This window comes from Condylostylus longicornis, unplaced genomic scaffold, assembly GCF_029603195.1.
Source record: "Condylostylus longicornis isolate FDR11 unplaced genomic scaffold, ASM2960319v2 ptg000010l, whole genome shotgun sequence".
Taxonomy (NCBI): domain Eukaryota; kingdom Metazoa; phylum Arthropoda; class Insecta; order Diptera; family Dolichopodidae; genus Condylostylus; species Condylostylus longicornis.
The window spans coordinates 18,895,978-18,916,251 of NW_026577979.1; the positions used below are offsets into that span (position 1 = coordinate 18,895,978).

General features: G+C 23.8%; 1 protein-coding gene across 2 annotated transcripts in view; it reads right to left on the reverse strand.

Annotated features, from left to right (window-relative positions):
* Positions 1-20,274, reverse strand: part of LOC129619137 (solute carrier family 41 member 1) — an 85,303-nt gene that overhangs the window by 22,178 nt on the left and 42,851 nt on the right. Inside the window, exon 2 of one of the 2 annotated variants that reach the window (XM_055534230.1) lies at positions 12,560-12,752. The exons of the other annotated variant lie outside the window; for it this stretch is intronic. Within the exon in view, the coding sequence (XP_055390205.1) occupies positions 12,560-12,752 (193 nt within the window). The remainder of the gene's footprint in view (positions 1-12,559; positions 12,753-20,274) is intronic. 2 annotated transcript variants of the gene reach the window in all.

Consider the following 20,274-nt stretch of genomic DNA (forward strand, 5'->3'; position numbering starts at 1 on the left):
GAACAAACTGTTAAATAAGAGCACTACAATTTACTTTACAACAAATAAAAGCGTATGTATGTATATAAACGAGTTATATAGGAATACTAAGTTGTTTTTGCTCATTAAGATATCGCATGTATTCCCCTAGTAGTAGTGTGGCATGCTTACATGTAAATATTATTAAAGTTCCCGAAGAATTTAATTATTAAATTGTGTCATATCTTCCGCAAAAATTAATTCAATCTACAATTTTATTATGGATACATTTGCAGCACTCAAATTCTGTGATGTAATGCATTTTTATTATGACGGATGCATAATATTATATAACTGAGTACATGGTGTTGAACTGGACTGAAATCTATTTTTATACATTTTGACTTTACAAAAATAAAATATGAAAATGAGTGGTTTAATATTTTCTGTTTTTGCTTTTGTTGACATGCAATTTATAATTTTTATACTTTTACTTTTTTTCTTCATTAAAAATATAAAAGTGTATCTGCATCTATTCGAAAAAAAAGAAGAAAAAATAGAACGAAAAAAAAAATGTAGTTTTAAGTTCAAGTTCATCTGTTTGTTGTTATTTTTTATTAAAAATGTTACAGTTTAAGCAATACTTCGTTTTCAGCATTTTTCAAAAGATTTTTTGAAAAAATGTGCTTATTAGTTTCACTCTGCCCGTCTGTCCGTGCATATGTTTAAAAAACTTCTATATCCTTGAAGATAGAAAGCTGAAATGGTATATGTACATAGATCTTTACTAGAAACTTATATACGTAGAAGAAATTTTTCTGCATATCTGCAGAAATTTTTCTCTGGGAGTCTGAAACTTTAGCACCTTTGGAAATTAATAAATAGTTTATTTCGTTAGAATTAACTATTTATTATCATTAAATTATTAACTATTTATTATCGTTCACTTTCACGTCGTCTCAAGTTATCGTCTCACGAAATTTGTTGAATTTGAGTTTTTGTTTATGTTATTGAGTTTTTGTTTATATTATTAAGTTTTTGGTTATGTTATTCTTGAATTTTTCGTTATGTGCTCCTCTTGAAATTTTTTTGTATATCAAAGATTTCATACATTTCCCCACCTTAAATGTATGCAATCATTGAAAAAAATTTGTATTTTTAATAACTACATTTAGTACATAGCTAGATTGTTTTTACAAGAATTTTTTTTTACTTGCTGAAGTGAAAAGTGCTACATTAGAAATCATTGGTTTGATGCAATTTTATTACTTATTTTATTTTATTGAAAATATTCAAAAAACGGAATTTATTATAATTTGTAAAAATCGCCATTTTTTTCGCTTTTGTCTAGTGATTTCTATACTCCATAGATCACATCAATTTGTTTGAATTCATTGTTAGAAAATCTGACAATTTATATTTGATTTTCAAATCAAAAAATAATAAATCAGAGATTAAATCAACTGATCGGCACAAATCAATGACCCATAATGAATTTTTATGTAAAAGAAAGTAAAAAACAAATTCATTCACAATAGCTTTTGTCACTAAAAATAAATTTTTGTCTTATTCAAAACTGTTGACATATATTTTTTTTAATCCAATAATGATTAATGAAATAATGACTATAACTAGGTGAGTGTTATGAAGCAAAATTAAGTATTATACTTTTCATATCCTCTGGTATTTTAACTTTTAACACATTTTGCTCAAGTATAGATTTTTTTATATATTTTCATTAATTTTTAATTTGTTTGAAAGTGTCCATGACATCGAAAATATACTATGAATAATGGATCTAACGGTGTCAAAAATTAGGATCAGTTAAAATAAAGATACGAGTATAAAATTCAAAATTTTGATTTTAGTTTTTTGATTGAAATTTACATACACATAATAGGATACATACACATATATGTATGTCAGTATATACTTCGTAAGTGTTCGCATCTTGCGTATTTGAGTTGTTTTAGCGAACTGATTTTTTAGGACCGGCCTAACGCTTCGCCGAAAATCTTTTTATACGAAGCTTAACTTTTGGGTTTTATGTACACATTATTACGTATTATTGAAAAGTTTCAGAAATAAAATTGAATTAATTTTTCGAGAAGCAAAATATTAAAGAATGCCAATTTCAATATAAAACGTAACAATTGTCAATTTCGATTTAATTTTTTTAAATTTTCGTTAGTGTACATGCGCCGTAGTTGGTATACAGACAAATATGCTCAATATTTTCCAGGTCAAACTGACGTTGTCTTTAATGCTCAAATCATATAAATAGTATGACAAAAGTCTAAAAACGTCATTCTGTTAGAATATTTATTTTGTTAGAATTAAATGGTGCTACCGCAAATGTATATATGCATACAGCTTTGTTGCTGCATATTTGATTATTGATAACGGAAAAGTGAAAATACTTAAAAATATTAATTTTTCGTTTTCTGAGTTTTGATTGAATAAATTCAATTTGCGCATATAAAACTAAACGTGCTAATGTACGTATGTATGCAATAAATTAAAAATGAAATATTTAAACAGTTATCTGGAATAGAATGTAATTTTTTTTTAGAATAATTGTAATAATTTCTGATGAATCTAATTTATTTATAAATTATGTATTGATTTGAATTCACAATATGTTTTATAAATTTCTTTTTATTTGTCAATACACAGTTCACAATATTTATATAATTAATTTGAATTATAATATTTGTGTGTACATATGAGTATACATAAATATAAAATGAAAATAATATGTATTATGTAAATGTGTGCCCGTGTACACGTGTTTGATAATTCAATTTTCGATTATACAGATATCCAACTGTTTCCATATGTCAAAGTTAATATACACATGTTAAAAATTTCAAATGTACAACTAATGAACTGTTTTATAAGCATAAATTATTATGATTTATTCATTTGTAATTAATTCAAAAGAAAAAAGAAATATGTGGAAGCTACTAGGCATACATAATTAGATTCTAATAAAATCCTATACAAATATAGATTTTGTATAATAGATTTATAGATTGTTATAAAAAGATGTACGTGCACTTTTTATTAAATAGATGTATTCAGATGATTGAAACGATTTATTAAATGATAAAATAAACAACATGCATTTAAGTTTTTCCTTAATGCCTGCTGTATGGACGAAGTATACTACAGTTGAAGATAACTAATTTTGCAAGGTTATTTTTAACATGAATTTTTAATGCATATTTTGTTACATACAATTTAAAAAAGCTTTCTAGTAATTTCTAAAATTTTTGATTATTAAGTGAAAATTATAAGACATTTTATGTTACGTGTATCATATACATATGTATGTTTATTTTAATGGTAGAACAATTGTTATAAGAAAATTATTTATTGTATAACTAAACAAGAATTTGAAAAAAATTTTAATTTATTTAATTTTATTATTTTGCACCTACTTTAAAAGTTAGTACATCTACTTTTCAATAATATTTGCTATCAAGTTAAGCAAACATTTATGTAACAATAATTTTTTACGGCCTAGTATAAAGTAAATACCTGCCAGTCTTAAATTTAATGTAAGGGAACATTTTACACTCTAAACTGGTCTAACTGTGGAAGTTTTGAATACTTTTTAAAACGATATTTTCTATGACCGTAGAAGTTTCGGGTAGTTTGTAACGATATTTTGTATGAAATATTTATAGAGTTCAATTGCAAGGCATATAACATTCTAAATGCTCGTGAGTATACTCCCAAATATGCGACGAGTAATTATTAAAACGAGTAATTGAGTGGAATATAGTTGCGTACATTTATTCCGGCAGACGACTTGAAATTTTCAAATGAAAAACAAAAGTCTAATCCTCTAATATTTGAATTTCAAGGTTAATTTCAACTATACCGACAATGTAATTAATTAAGTAATGAGAAGAGTGCCCGTGGAGTACGTACATATTTTCCGTTATTTATACTTACATAATATGTTTTCTTGTACATTGCCATGTTTATTGCTGTGTATTGCAATATTTTGAATCAATTTTATACACTTTACATACACGTATACAATTATTTTTCTTGTCAAAAGTTTTAAAATTTTTCCATAAGTTCACAGGTGGATTTTAACATTATTATACCAATAGTCAATATACGAATCGCAAATGGACTTCAACAAAAAAATCACATTTGTGCTTTTTTGTTTTAATGCGGAAATATTTTTCATTATATTTATAATAGCGGATTTAAAACATATGTACATATGTAATTATGTCTGTTATTAAATGAATGATTCAGCCAATAAGAATTTTTATGAAATATTGAAAATTTAACTTCTTTAAGTTCTTAATTATATGAAATTAAAAAATTATGCGTTTGAAAACCTTGACCGTGAATCGCATGTGAATAACAAATAACAAAAACACGGCACATGAGATCAACACTGTAATTGTAAGTATTTCTGGTTTTTTTTCTATTACTATGTCAATATCTCTACTTATGTGCACTTATACCCCTACCTAGATACATACATATGTACACATAATATGTTTTTGTATTTAGAATGAGCATTGTAATAAAATCAATTTAAACATTTATTTTGTAATAAATTTTTTTTCTAATTACTAATCTTTATTATGAATTACAATTTTATTTTATTTTATTATTTATTTTTTATTTTTTATATGCAAAATATGAAAAGTTTACATTATATAGCGATCTTCCTATATTTATTGACAGAAATAGAGAAATGAAAATGCTTTGTTGAATAAATAAAAAAATCCAAAATCGGAAATAATTGAAAAATAAGGAAAAACAAAAAATTTCTTTGATTGTATGGCTAAAAGTAATTTTAAATTTTACAAATAAAATGCATTTCTTATTGTTACAAAGCAATTCAGGTCGAAATGACGAAAAATATTTTATGTTTGATGTTTACGCAACATGCAGATAATAGAAAAAATTTCGTTTTTTAAAAAGCGGGAATCGATTAAATTGCCAATACGAAAGGAATCGGAACCGAATAAATTTGTAAAGAATAAATTAATTTTAAAAAATTCACTCGATTGCAATCTATTTATCAATTATAATCTACACGTGATAGTAAGAAAACATTTTGAAATTCTTACAAAAATATTACGTTTTTGTAATTTTCTATTTATTTTTACAAATAAGTAACGACGTTTTTAATTTAAAATTAAATAATTTGTATGTATTAAATAATTTGTATGTACAATTTTACCGCTAAATTATATTTCCACATAATTATATTTATTTAAATTAAATTTTATGAATACTATTGTGAACTGTTACACAATATTGTTCGTATAACAATTTGAGTACTACTATAAGTAAAGAAATCAAGTTTCAAGAAATTTCGTTGCAGGAAATTTTGTAATTTACCGACAATATTGTTATTATCGAATTAATACTTTGTTTTTAAAAAAAATTTGTTAAAGTGAGCAAATTAATAGCCACCTTATCGCTTTTAACGATTTGATAACAGCCTTCCCATAATGAAAACTTTTTATATGAGAACACAGAAAGCAAACGTTCGAATTGTAAAAATAATTATTATGCAATTTTTGGCAAAGTTGGCAGAAAACAATACAAATTTTATATTGGAAATTTTAACGAAAATTCGGCAAATTTAGTCAACAAACCAATTTTTTTATTAAAAAATTAATAGCCATCGCTCGGTTCATTTTAAAATTACATAAATATTTGAGATTTAAAGTCTAGGCGCAATTTAATTTTTTTTAATTTTTTAATATTTTGTATTATCGATTAAATGTTCTGCTCTAATTTAGAGAAAAAAACTTGTACATACATATGCATATGTGTATGTATGCGAATGTATTATAATTTTTTATACATTATTATTCCTAACTTAATGATATTATACAAGTATTTAAAATGGACAATAGTATAATAAAATTGACATCAATAAAAGTAAATAAATAATTGAATTGCGCGATTCGATAATAGACAAATTGACCATTTTAAATTTACTGTTATAGAATTATTTTATATACTCTCATATATAGATAGCAGTCATACACACACGTGCATACTCAGAATACTGAGTAGATTGATTGTTTGGAACTTTTTTATTTTACTTCTTTTTTTTTAAATGAACATTAATTCAGGTTTTCAGACTAACGTATGTATATATGTATATATGCAAACATGTATAATTGTATATGTAAATGTATTAAATTTTAAATAAGAAAGTAAATGACGTAAATTAGTCTATCTTTCACTAATCGCTTTAATTTAAATTAAAATGTGTTAAGAATGGGAAAAGAACTTTCAATAAGATTTTTTTTACAATTAAAATTATTTTGGAATGTTTATGCATACGTATGTATGTATGCAGTCTTGAATGAAAGAATTTTAAATAACCTTTGTTGTAAATAGCATAGTACGTAGGGCATAACTTTTGGACAATTTCAAGTTCAAAGAAAGTGAAAAACGTCAGGGAAGATCATGTATTTTTGCTAAAATTAGACGCTCATGCAAATTAATTTTTATTTTTTATGTATGAATGTATACTGCATAATTTTTTCGAAAAATTTGAGGTAATGTACATATAATACGAAAAATTTAAACACTCTGACAAGTTAGTTTGAAGAAAATGAGAAAGTTAATTTGAAGCATGTCATTCCAAAGGTAAAAGTTCTAATTTGAAAAATGATTTATTAAGGTTTTTACAAAATGTCCATATAGAATAACACCGTAACCTCAAATATTGAAAATTTTCGGCATTTTAAGGTCTATTTTCCAATAGCTGTATATGACAAATGAGTATTGAATTTTCTATTTCATTTTAATTTTTAAACTTTTGTACCTATAAATCAAATATTTTTACGAAAAAAAAAATTCTTAAAATATCCTTGGAAACAATTCCATTAAAAAAACATGTCAATAAACTATTCAGTATGACACTTTTTATCATAAATATTTAAACAAGTATAACTTTATATTTTACCTTATTTTGTCATTTTTATTGGTTTTATTATTTTATGGCCAAAATTTAATAGCATACTAAGATAAGCATAATGCTATACCTTTTTAATTTTGAATAAAAAAAAATGTGTAATAATATTTAATTGCTTAAATCCAATATTTAAACGGTAGAAGAGGAGAAATCTTGAGTAGGACAACACACACACATATATGAATTTATGAACTTTTCCATTGGCTTGTTTTTAGTTCCATAAAAAAATTGAATATTACTTCATTTAATTTTTCTGGGGCTAATTTATAGTTTAACAAATATTAAAATCGTAAAAACCAATTAAATAAGATCCTTAATTCAACATTTTTAATAATTAATTATGCTTGAGATTGACATATGAAAAATTGTTTACTATTTACGTAAAATATATTTCCCTTGAAATAGCAGGTTACTTTACAAAGTCACAGTACAAATAAAAAAATTTTCAAAATAATTTTTGTGTGTTCTTGTTTTTGAGAAAATAAATTTTATTAAACTAAAAATAAAAATTTCAATGTCAAGATTTTTCACAGAAGAAAATTTAATGAATCATTGAGAGGATAAGGAGAAATGAATATGTTGTATTCGAAGAAAAATCAAGTTAATTTTTATTTATCACGTTGTTATTGAAATATTTCAATTGGCTGGAAATATTTGTACAATATGTGAACATATTAGCAATTTGCAATTACACATATTGATATACCACTTGCAAACTCGTGTCTATCCATGAATTCTCAAGAAATTTCAATTTATTAAAGTAATTTACGGATTCAAATTATTTTTGAATAGAGTAGAGAACTTTTTTATCACCAAAGAACTTTGATTGTCAAATATTCAATGTGAAGTTTACAGTTTTCATCTTTGACAATAAAAATAATTATTTTTATTACTCTTAAGAGTTATAAAACAAGTTCTTAGAAAAACGTACGATACCCAATTATACTATCCAACTTTTACAGCAAAATCTTCAATTGATATAGCCATTCAAATACGTTGCTAAGTTGGAATAAACAGTTAAAAAATTAAAAGATTGCCGTTAATAGATTTAAAAAAAAGAACCCAGGAATAATTTATTAAAGATTTCCTTGAAAATTTAAGTATGTTTTACAGAAAATTATGCAAAATACTTTTGATTAATTGTTTTTTATTAGAAGCAAGCAGTCATTGCAAACTCATTAAATTAATAATTGACGACTTGTCTCTCATAAAAAAAGATTTCTTTTAATTATTTTATTTGAATCTGATTGTGCCACTTTACTTTATAGTACAATTAATAAATTTTAATAAAGAAAATTAAAAAATTGGGTCAGATCATAAAAATTTTTATAATTTTCCATAATAAAATTCACATTCCCAAATAAATTATTAAAGAAATTTAAAATTTTTAACAAAATAAAAAAATAAATAATTAAGGATTGCTTATTTACCGTGAAAATGTCATTTAACGCTTTGTAAACTATAAAACAAAACTTATGTAACTCATTCCAGCGAAGAAAATACAATGTCATAAATTCAAACTTCATTTTTGAAACAAAGAAAAAACAAAATATTTGCAATATTTTCTTCTTTGTGAGCAAATATTAATTTTTATGTGTGAATTAATTATTAATAATAAATTTAGTAAATAAAAATTAAAATCAACTTTAAATTTTTTTAATGTTTAAAAATACGTTATGGAAAATTTAGTATTTAAGGCTTATATTCATTTATATACACGTCAGTAATTATTACGCTACTATAAGGTGTACAACATATAACAATTAATATATTGTGTTATGTTAACATGTTTATAATATGTCTGGAGACCAGAGCTGAATTCGACCTTTTTACATAGAACAGCCTGTTATATTTTACCCTATTATATGAACTCAATGTTTAAAACTCTGATAAAGGTCAATAATGCACAAGAACGACACTATGTTAAAATTTTAAACACCCGCACCCTGTATAATTGAATTGCATGTGCAATTGCATATTCTAATAAAGTATTTGAAATGTTGCCATTTCAATTATAATTCCGTTCTAAAATTTAAATTAACAAAATTTTATTGATAGAATATTTATTTCCTTGTGGTTAAAGGTAATTTTTAATGTTCTTTTAACATGATTGCCATGTACTTAAACAATTTAATAATCGGTCGAGTTAACAAATCTATCAAGCGTTGAAATATTATTTTAAAACAATTTGAATAATTATGATTTTCAAGAAAATTTTCAAGAATATTTCAAAAATAAATAAGAAATTTTGTAATCAGTATGATATTCAAGAAATTTTAATGTATAAAAGAAATACAAAAATTTTCTTTAATTTTTTCATAAATTGTCGAGTTAAAAATTTCGTCAATTAAACATTATGTAAGCATCTATATAAGGATAATTTATGAGTCAGGTACAAAATAATGGAGAATTAAAGTCATCTAATACAACAAATTGAAGTGATTTGAGGCGATTAATAGATCAACATATTTAAATGGATTTCAAAAACTATTTGCTTTCATCACCTGAAAAATCCCTAAATCAATTTTAAATTGAATATGTTGGATAAGCTTTTATCGGAAAGAACCTTAGATGGAATTAAATAACGCACGTGTTTTTTCTTATGTGTAAAAAAAATATTGTGACTAGTTTAAAAAAAATTTGATTACCATCAATTTTTAAATTTAAGACTTACTTTTAATTACAAAAACATTTTATGAAGGTGTTATGTAGGAATTGAAAATTAACAATTTATAAGCTACTTAATTTAATCGATACATGCACTTTTTTAATATAATTAAAAATACCATATACAAATTGACCATATAATGTAATATACCGTGATTAAAAAGTCTTAAAATAAAACAAGACTAACATTGACCGCAGTTAAATATTTTGTATTTGAATGTGTGCCAGTACTGCAGTGTGCTATTACTCTCATATTTATTTTAATAGCCTAATTCACATAAAGATTGTAATTGAACTTATACAAATAAAATAAAGTAGGAAAAAAATTTTACATAAATGCATACATGAACACACACATATTTAGTATGCATGTTAATACGTGAATTGGTTTGAGAAAATTTTTTACGCAATATTTTTACCTGTTGAAATTTATAATTATTTTTTTCTTTTCTTATTCTATAGTATACGGCTTTAAACATTTGGGTGTGAACGCGAAACATGAAAAACCGAAAAGGTCAAGTTCAATTAGATTATTGTATACGAAAATCGAAAAAGTAAAAAGGTAACAAATCAAATACTCGTACGTACCCATATACAAAATACAAATATAATATTCATATTTGAGTGTGTTGGTTAATGGATGAATGTGTTAAGTGTTTAAATATCATTTAATAAGAGTTAAAAAGAAAATTGCATTTATTGCAATAAATAAATAAGTGTGTACAGTTCTTTTGAACTTTTTGTTTACATGCTGTAATGTGATACTCAGTACTTGACGCCTGTCAATCCTGTATTATTAAAAAACGTGATAATTGAATGACACTGAGAAGTTTTCAACAATAAAATAAAATTATTTTTTATAATTTTTTTTTACGTTTTTTTTTTACTTTTTAATCGTTAACAAATATTTGTACATATTTTACTTATAGTCAATATAATATAATAATTATTGAGTAATTGTGAATGAAATATGCGTTGTTAAAAATATTTATTTTAAAAAAGTCACTAATAAGCATGGTTTGATTAATAACCGTTTTTAGTAATAAAAGTAATAACAGAATTTGGACAGAAAGTAAATATACAGAATAGGGAATTCAATAATATTGACGTAGGTAATAAGGTATTGGGAAGCGGAAGAAAAGTCCTTTGCGTCGTCTTGAAAAGCCTTTCTTAAATACACAAATTCTCCTCATCTTTTTAAAAAGCCTATCGCAATTAAAGGTTTAAAGTACATGATCGATACGCTAAAGGTTAAAAAAAATACACTCGATACTTGAGTATCGATAAACTGTTACATTTTTTATCGTGTTATCTAATTTTTTGTTTCAAAAATTTTATAGAAATATTTTTTTAAAGAGGGGTAAAAATATTGTAAAAACAATAATACGATGAAAATAATCTCTTATATAAAATATTCTCTTATTGCATACTTTTAGGGAAATAATAGAAAGCTAAAATCATTGTTCAAATCAATTCAATTTAATACCAACAGGTCATATTGTTTTGCAAAAAAGCAGAGAAAGTACAGGCGATTAATATTTTCTTAATTATAAAAGATATTTTTCTTAACTTAAGATACTTTATCTTAACTCCACCCAATTACCCGCGAATTCGACCGTTATGTTGACTCTTTGAATTTTTTTCTCATCCCAAATATATGCAATTATAAATTTGAATAATCAATCAGAATATGTAGATCAAATACAAGTAGAATATGTAGATTCTGTCATAAGCAGATTTTTATTTTTTTTTTTTAATAAATTTACTTAAAAATGTTCAAGTTTAATTAAAAAAAGTCTTAACAAATGAAAAACAAAAATATAACATGAAAAAATTCTTCATGGTGACGCACTCCCTTTAACTTTCCATTAAAGTAATCAAAGATAATAATTCAACCTAAACAATTCTAATAAATTAAATGATAAAAACTCATTTCTGAAAAAAACTCAAATAATTTTTTAATTATTGTAAAAAACCAAAAAATATGTAAGAAAACAATAACATTTCAATTACTGTAAATCAAATAAAGAAAAAAACTCAATAACCTTGTTTTTTTTAATAATGCATTTTTTTCGAATTTCTTCATAGTTTCCAGTTAATGCACTGTTCAAAAGGGACTGAGAAATATGAAGTGCCAGAACAATAGGTAGGAATGAATTTTATTGACATAATTATGAAGGGTATATTATTTATTGTTTTTTTAGTATTTATTTAACAATTAATTGAAAAATTATTAAATATTAATTTGTAAAACAATTGAAAGCGATGACAATGAATAAGTAGTTTTCTAACTATAAATAAAATATTGATGAATACAAAGTAAAATTGTAATTATTTGGTCAATAATTATACACAGTGCTATACTTAATTTGTTTTTTTTTTGATTAACCAAAATATTAACATAAAAATGCAGTACTTATTCATAAATGTGAAAGATTCATTTAAAAGTTAGAAATCTTAAATTAGTTTCTCGTCATATACTGTGAATAGATCAGTGTTATAATTATAAATTATTTTTTACTACTTAATCCTATTATAATTTTTGTATAATGAATTAGTGTGGTCAGTTTACATGATTTGGAAACCATCTTTACACTTCCACTAACTTATAACGTATATAATAAATTAAATAATTTGCAATTGATTACATTAGATACATTAAGTGTACATGTTCTATTCAATAATAATAAAGTAATCATTAATCTGAAAAATACCCTGACAAGATTTACAACCCGAAAGTTAGCAATAACGGTAGTTTGCATTTTTTGGATTTTATTAAATTCTTTTATTAATTAAAATATTTTCTAGCTTTATTATAATTATCTACTTTGTAAAAAGTGTTAAAAAATTAATTTAAATATTCTTTAAATTTTTCAAAAAAAAAAAAAAACATTGACCAAAAAAATCATTAAATTTTTTTTTTTGTAACTTTTTTTAAATTTTTCTTTTACTCACTTTTATCCTGCTGTGATAATTTTAATTTTTTGAATTTTGATGATTTTATATGTGACGGTATTTCAGAAAATGTTCCATAACAATTACAGAAACTAGACTCAAATTCATGAAGATGTGATGATGAAGACGAACAAGAAGAAGAAGATGATGATAATGATGACGATGATGCATGATAATAAACATTTAGTTTATTCTTAAACATAATAAAAATAATATTGTAATAACAATTTATTTTAATTATTTATCAAAAAAAAAATAATAATCTAATTTACAAATATAAAATATAAATATAAATATTAAATCATATTATTAAAGAACTCATATTAATTATTCACTCTCGACTGCAAATTAGTGATCAGATTACTTAAATTAACATGAAATAAACTTCAAACTTATATGAGACAAAGAAAGTAAATTCAGTTGTAGTCTAAAGTAAGCCGCATATTTTAAAACTGATTATACACTTGAAAATATTGTTAGCTTTTGAGAATTTTTGATAACAAAAGCCTTCATTTTTAAGGTCGTCAATTGTTATCTAATATCGCAAGACTGTTAACAGTAAAAATGATTTCTTTTAGAATAATGAGTACAAGATGGTTTGAACTTTGTGTAAAGAAAATTGTTTGAACAAAGTATGCACAGTACCAATATAATCGTAAGGGTTTAATTTGTATTATGCAAAAATAATTATTTAATTTCTAAAGTTGAAAATTCCCCAAATCAGAAAAGTATGTAGAGAACAATTAAATCTTATGTTCTAAAGAAGAGTACCTTCAATGATATTTAATATTATAATTTTAATTTTTATATATGCAAATATTTACAATTTTCATAATTCTTATCCTTTCGTTTGTCACAAATTACTTTTTTTTATATATTATAACTTGTAACATCATAATTATAAATTTGCGCATTTTGTACACCCTCCTTACACACATATAAATTCAAAATAAAATAACTAACAAATTGAAGTTCAATACTGTATGTTTGAAAATAATTGAGCTTTATTTGAAATAATCGAAGCAACAATATTTTATAAACAAAATATTACAAATAAGTATACAATAATAGTAAATTAATTTATAAAAATTAAAAAAATAACTATATTCAATATTTTTAAATTTTAGTTCACGTTTTTTCAAACTTCAAAGTAATATTACAAATAAGTTTCAATTAAGAATAATAAGGAAGCCAATAAAATAATCGGCAACGGTAAGTTGTATAATTACAAGTTATTAATTGCGTTATGTCAATGTTGCAATTTGCAATTACAATATAAAATAAATAAAAAACATATATATATATATATATATATATATATATATATATATATACATATATTATATTTGCAAAGTAATTATGGAAATTGATTATTTTGTTGGAAAAATATTAGTCTCTTAAAATAAATCACGTAAAATTTGAGAATGAAGTTTGATACAAGAAATTAAAGCGTCTTATTTGAGAATAGTGCAAGTATGTACATATGAAGCTCAAGTTCCGAAATTAAATAAAAATTTTCAGACTGTTTGCGAATTTATTTCGTTGTGAAAATAAGGTAATTATTTCGATTAATAAACTGTACCACTTCTTTTCATCAAATATGTATCTAACATTTAACTTTTAATTTATAGAGATTTAATTTTTGTTCCATTTTATACATTATATTTATGTATGTATGCATATGTAAAATGACAGTATACAAGCATATGATCAAAATTTTAAACAAACAATATATTGACAAAAATTGGTAAAACAAAACTAAAACGGATAACGCCAGTCGAGTCACAATGTCATAAATTTCATGCCACAAAAATAATGACAAAACATGCATTTCACACATGCATTACATGAAATGTCAGGCAAATTAATTAGAATTGCCGCAATACTATTACAACAAATGCAGTAGCAGTTTGCTCTTGTAAAATTTTATTTTTATAATTTCTTTTATTTTGTTTTGGAATATTGGGAAAATATTTTTAAATTTGGTAAAAAGATTTAAATCATAGAATATTTCATGTCAAAAAATTCAAATAGAAAATAAGTGTATGTATGCACAAATAGCATATAAATTTTATTTTCAATTTTGTATGACTTTTATAGTATAAAGTCTTCAAATTTTAAAGTGATAAATTTTTTGTATTATACATTTCAGGTCACACTCAATTTTGTGTTAAATAGCTTAACGCTATATCAAACGCCTACAAAACACATAATTATTATTCCGTATACATGTGTACATACATGCGTTGAAATATAAATAAATTGGCGGTTTGTGTTCAATGTACCGTAATAACGAACCCGTTTATTTAGTTTACATTTAGTTTCTTTCTATTTTTTTTTTGTTCTGAAAAAATTTGTAAAAGATTGACGTAAACAGTTTAAATTATTTTACAACAAAAAATAAATAGAAAATGACAAATTAATAATATTAAATTAGCAACTGATTAATAATGATTTATTGTGCAAACAATCATATTTATTTTAAGTGAGTAACGAATATTCAATTTTGCAGATTGAAATTATTTTAAGAATTTAGGAAATTTTTTGTCCAATTCCAATTAACACATTTGATCAATTTTATATATGTATGTTGATGAGTATGTGTGTAAGTAAATTCTTGCAAAGAGCATCTGTGTATGTAAGAATATTAAAAATATGTCAAAATTTATAACTCTTTATAAAGATGAAATGTAATTGAATAAATTTTATTAAAGTAAACAATTCAACATTCTCAATATGAATTTCAGTTGGATATAAAAAAATTGTACAATATTTTCAATTTTAGAAGAAGAAGCTTAAATTCATCGCAAAAAAAATGTATGAATAATATTATCAATAAAGTTAACTAACAAATATATATATATAAGTATATACATATCTACTCCACATGTTATCTTGTTACAATCTAACTAAATAGTCTGAACGTCGAAATTTTCTGATAATGATAACAATACCGAATAGAAAATAATCTCAAAATAAATGTTGTTCTAATTTTGTTTAAATCGAAGTCATTTGATTTCATTATAATTTTATTGAAATTTTCCAAAGAAATTAAAAATATACGAGTATAGTGTGAATTAACAATTAACGATAAAAGAAAAATTTCAGAGAAAAAAAATCCAATTTTGAATTCTTAATTTATGAAAAAATGTTCTTCATAACATTGTTAATATTTTAGGTAACATTAAACCTTGCAATTATTTTAGTTTATTAAATTAAATAGACTTTTTTTATAAATAAAAATTCCGTGGTTAATTAACATTCATTGCTTCTGTTTTCATTAAGAAGATTTAACTAGCTACTGCTCTTCAAATGTATAGGATTTCAAGCGTATAGCACTTTTAAATATATGTCAGTGCGTAAGAGCAGCACTAAAAGTTGTGCACTTTTACATATTCTGATAGTAGACTTTTCTACGAAATTTAAATTTATACGATAATTTTGACTTGTATATAACTTGATATATGTAAATGCTTATGTGTATAATATCATTCTGAGTAACAAATCACTAAGTTATAGCAGGAAATATATAAATAAAGACAAGCCAATTCATATATAAAAGATTCGTGTCTACAATAAAGTTTTTGAAACTTTTCGACTCTCAGAATAAGCCCTAATGCATATAAGTACAAATAGCGTTCTATTTATAACAAAAACTCATGTATTCCAGCACTAATTCATTTGATTTCATTTTATTTGAAACGCTATTAAAATTTATTTTCATTTTTAATATTGCAGTAATACAAAATAGCGTTTCTGTATTTTGATAATTGAAATTAAGATAGAGACCACAAAATTAATCGTGGATTAATTTGAAGTGTTATGTTATTTTTTTAATATGGAACACATTGTAGACGCCATCTCTATTATCAATATATTTAGTAAACTTATAAATCATTGACATGCAAACGTTGAAGTGTTTTTCGTTTATGACTACTAAAAATTGCCAGAACAAAATATCATTTGTAAATTTATTCATATAAGTCTTTTTTAAATAAAGTAAAATTAAAACAAATTATAAGAGTAAATTAAAAATTCAAGTCATCACAAATGTTTTCAATCTCATCAAAAAATTATAAAATTTAAAAAATCAAATATAAAATAATAAAATATTTCAAAATTTTTTTATTTACAACCTTTTGATAAATGAAAACAAACAATAGTCAAAAAAAAAGTCAACTATACAAAAATAAGTGAGCAATATCGAAAATCATAAATTTTTTTTTTTATTTTGTTGATTATAAAATTTTCGGATTAAGCATAACAATAACAAAAAAATATAACAATAAACTAATTAAAATTTTATAATATTTTTACTATAATTACGTAATTAAACTAAATATAAAAACATTCAATAAAAAATGTCTTTGAGAAAAAAAAGTACGAGCAAAAAATTAAAATTCACAATAATAAAAGATTTGAACTTTAAATAATTTTATTCAAATAAAAATGTTTAAGCAAACATTTCCTAAAATTCAAGTACATATTTTGCTTAAAATACTGTAAAAGTTCTTTTATATCTTAATATTTATTATGCCATGCAAGCACCTTCTATATTAAACATAATATCGTAAACGATAACAAAAGTTCATGTGAACTCCCTGATCAGGTGAAATGAAATTATTTTATACTACTTAAAACAAACAAAATAAATAAAATATTTCCTTATCATCACATTATATACTTGTTATACTTTATTAAGGTTTCCTGAGGTAGTTGTCAATAATAAAAAGATGAAAACTTCTGCTTTATCACTACAATCAAAAAATTTTCATCATATTTATTTAAATTTAGAAATTAAAATTTTATTTGTATGTTTATGTATTTTATAGCTTCTTAGAAGGTTGCAATTTTTTCGCGAAAATAATGAGCATAATTAATATTCTTAGTATAAGTACATCTTATATCAACAACGTAAGCTGCTATAATTACTATTTGGGTAGTTTATTTAGATGTAATTCAAATTTTATTAAAATTTTTTAAGATAGATTGTATACATTGTACTTAATATTGCAAATAAATTTAAATTAAGAGAAAATTTGTGATTTTGATAAAATTTTTATTAAGAAAATAGGTAAATTTTTTGTAATTTTTTCTCGAAATTCTTATAGATTTTATTGGTACTCGGCTCAAAATGACTTGTGCAATAAAAATATTTCTATGCAAGTGCAATATATCTAGAAAACTGTTCGTATAGCAGAAATGTATAGAAACAAATCAGGATTATACTTTAAAATATCGTTAATCACAGTACAAATTTTAGAATTTCTTTTACTTTTAGTGAAACTTTGGAAAAATATAATATTTTTCGAATAGCCCTGCCTTCGGTACTTTCAATTTGAAGCAATATAGCAAATTCAATGTTAATGCTTTATGAGGAATGGATAAAATTTGTGAAAAAGTAAGGATATCGCGTAGGTTGTAGAACATTAACACATATCGTATATTAATTTCACAGACCTTGAAGGATAATTTGTTATTGGTTTAAGACTTTCATCGTGAAGAGGCCAAATTAGTTTCATATTATTTATTATAGATTATTATTCAATATTCTTTTTATATGGAAATTCTAAATTTATATTCAAGAGAATTTATTTTTATATTAAATATTTGCAGATGTATTGCTTTACAAACGACAGTTATTCGCAATCTGTAGCTTCAAAAACAGGGTAGAATTCAAATTAATTTCACATTAAGCTATAATTCGGCAAAAAAACATCATTTTTGCAAATAGTGTTAGAGTTAAACAATTGGAATTAATTTCATAAAAATTTCAATAATGAAATATGAAGAAAATTTTATTCTGCTCATCCCTTTATATATTAAAAAAAAATGCATTGTGCAAAAATAAAGTAATGAATTTATTTTATATACAAATAAAAATCGGCCGATAAGCTCATAAACACATGAACACATTTATATTCAAGTTTTTTTTCTTTTGCCAGCTAAATATAAAACAAGAGTATGTAAATATAATTAAGGTTTTGCATATAATTGACACCTTTATTAATTTCATTTATTAATTAATACAAAAAACATATTTACCGATTAAATAGGCATAATTTTTTAAATAAATTAAATTTTTTAATAAAATAAAAAATTAGCATTTATGAGCAGATGAAAGTTAATAAAATATTCTGACCGAAATTAAAATAACTGTTTTTTTTTTGTTTATTTCAGCAATTTTTTACAACAAATGTGGGAATTTTGTTTTTTTCTTATTTTATTTCTCAAGTTCATTGGAACTCTTATTGTTTTTTTTTTTGAACAGTTAAATAAATTGTATGTTTTCATGTTTTATAGATAAACTTTTATTTCAGCAAGAAAGCAAGAGCCCAGAGCTTTTATATTATAGTTTAGAATAATTATTGCTAATTTCTAAATTCTTATATAATCTAAATTTTGAATTGCTCAGTCATGCTTAATTTTAAAGGTGGATGCATAATAATTGACAAACCTAATTTTCGACAATATTTTTAAAAATTTAATCCGAGCTCGTCAATAACCATATTATCACTATTTCTTTCAAAAGTATTAATTAGGTATTTTTCATTTATAAAATTGAAAAGAAAGTTTTCAATTCAAATAATTTTTTCAAGAATGCTTTCGTTTCTCTTTTTTCGTCAGATATTTTTATTTTCTACTGATATTTGCACAATTTTTATACCCGTACGAACGTATGTTCGAAGGGTATACTAAATTTGCCTTACCGTTTGTAACGCTAAGAAATAACGGTGTTAGATATAGACTCAAGTGTATGTTTTTGATCAGCGTCAAATTCTGAGTTGATTTAGCTTTGTCTGTCCGTCCGTCCGTCCGTCCGTCCGTCCGTCCGTCCGTCCGAACGATAACTCAAAAACTAATTGAGCTAAGTTCACCAAATTTTCACAAATGATTTATTGTAGTAAGTGCCAGAACCCTATTTAAATTGGACATAATCGGGGTACCGGTTCGGGTAGCTGCCATACAACTTCAAAATTTATTTGGCTATATCTCAGAAGCTATAAAAGTTATGGTATTGAGATTTCACACAAGTGAATATATAAGTAGGGCCGATGTGTCTGATAAAAGTCGTTGAAATTACTTGGCTCCTTCTGGTACCTGCCATACAACTTCAAAAGTTATTTGACTATATTTCAGAAACTATTAAAGCTATGGTATTGAAATTTCACACAAACGAATATATTAGTAGGGCCAATGTGTCTCATAAAAGTCGTTGAAATTACTTGGCTCCTTCTGGTACCTGCCATACAACTTCAAAAGTTATTTGACTATATTTCAGAAACTATTAAAGCTATGGTATTGAAATTTCACACAAACGAATATATTAGTAGGGCCGATGTGTCTGGTAAAAGTCGTTGAAATTACTTGGCTCCTTCTGGTACCTGCCATACAACTTCAAAAGTTATTTGACTATATCTCAGAAACTATAAAAGCTGTGATATTGAGATTTCACACAAGTGAGTATATTAGTAGGGCCGATGTGCTTGATAAAATTCGCTAAAATTTCTTGGCTCTTTCTGGTAGCTGCCATACAACATCAATAGTAGTTTGGCACAACCAGTATTTTGAATAACACATAGTACTGAAATTTTGCATAAATTAATATGTTAATACGGCAACTTAAAGTCATAGTCTGCCCCATAGTTAGTTATGGCACATTAGTTATTCGCACATAGGATAACAAATTCGTACGGGTATCACAGAGTTGACAT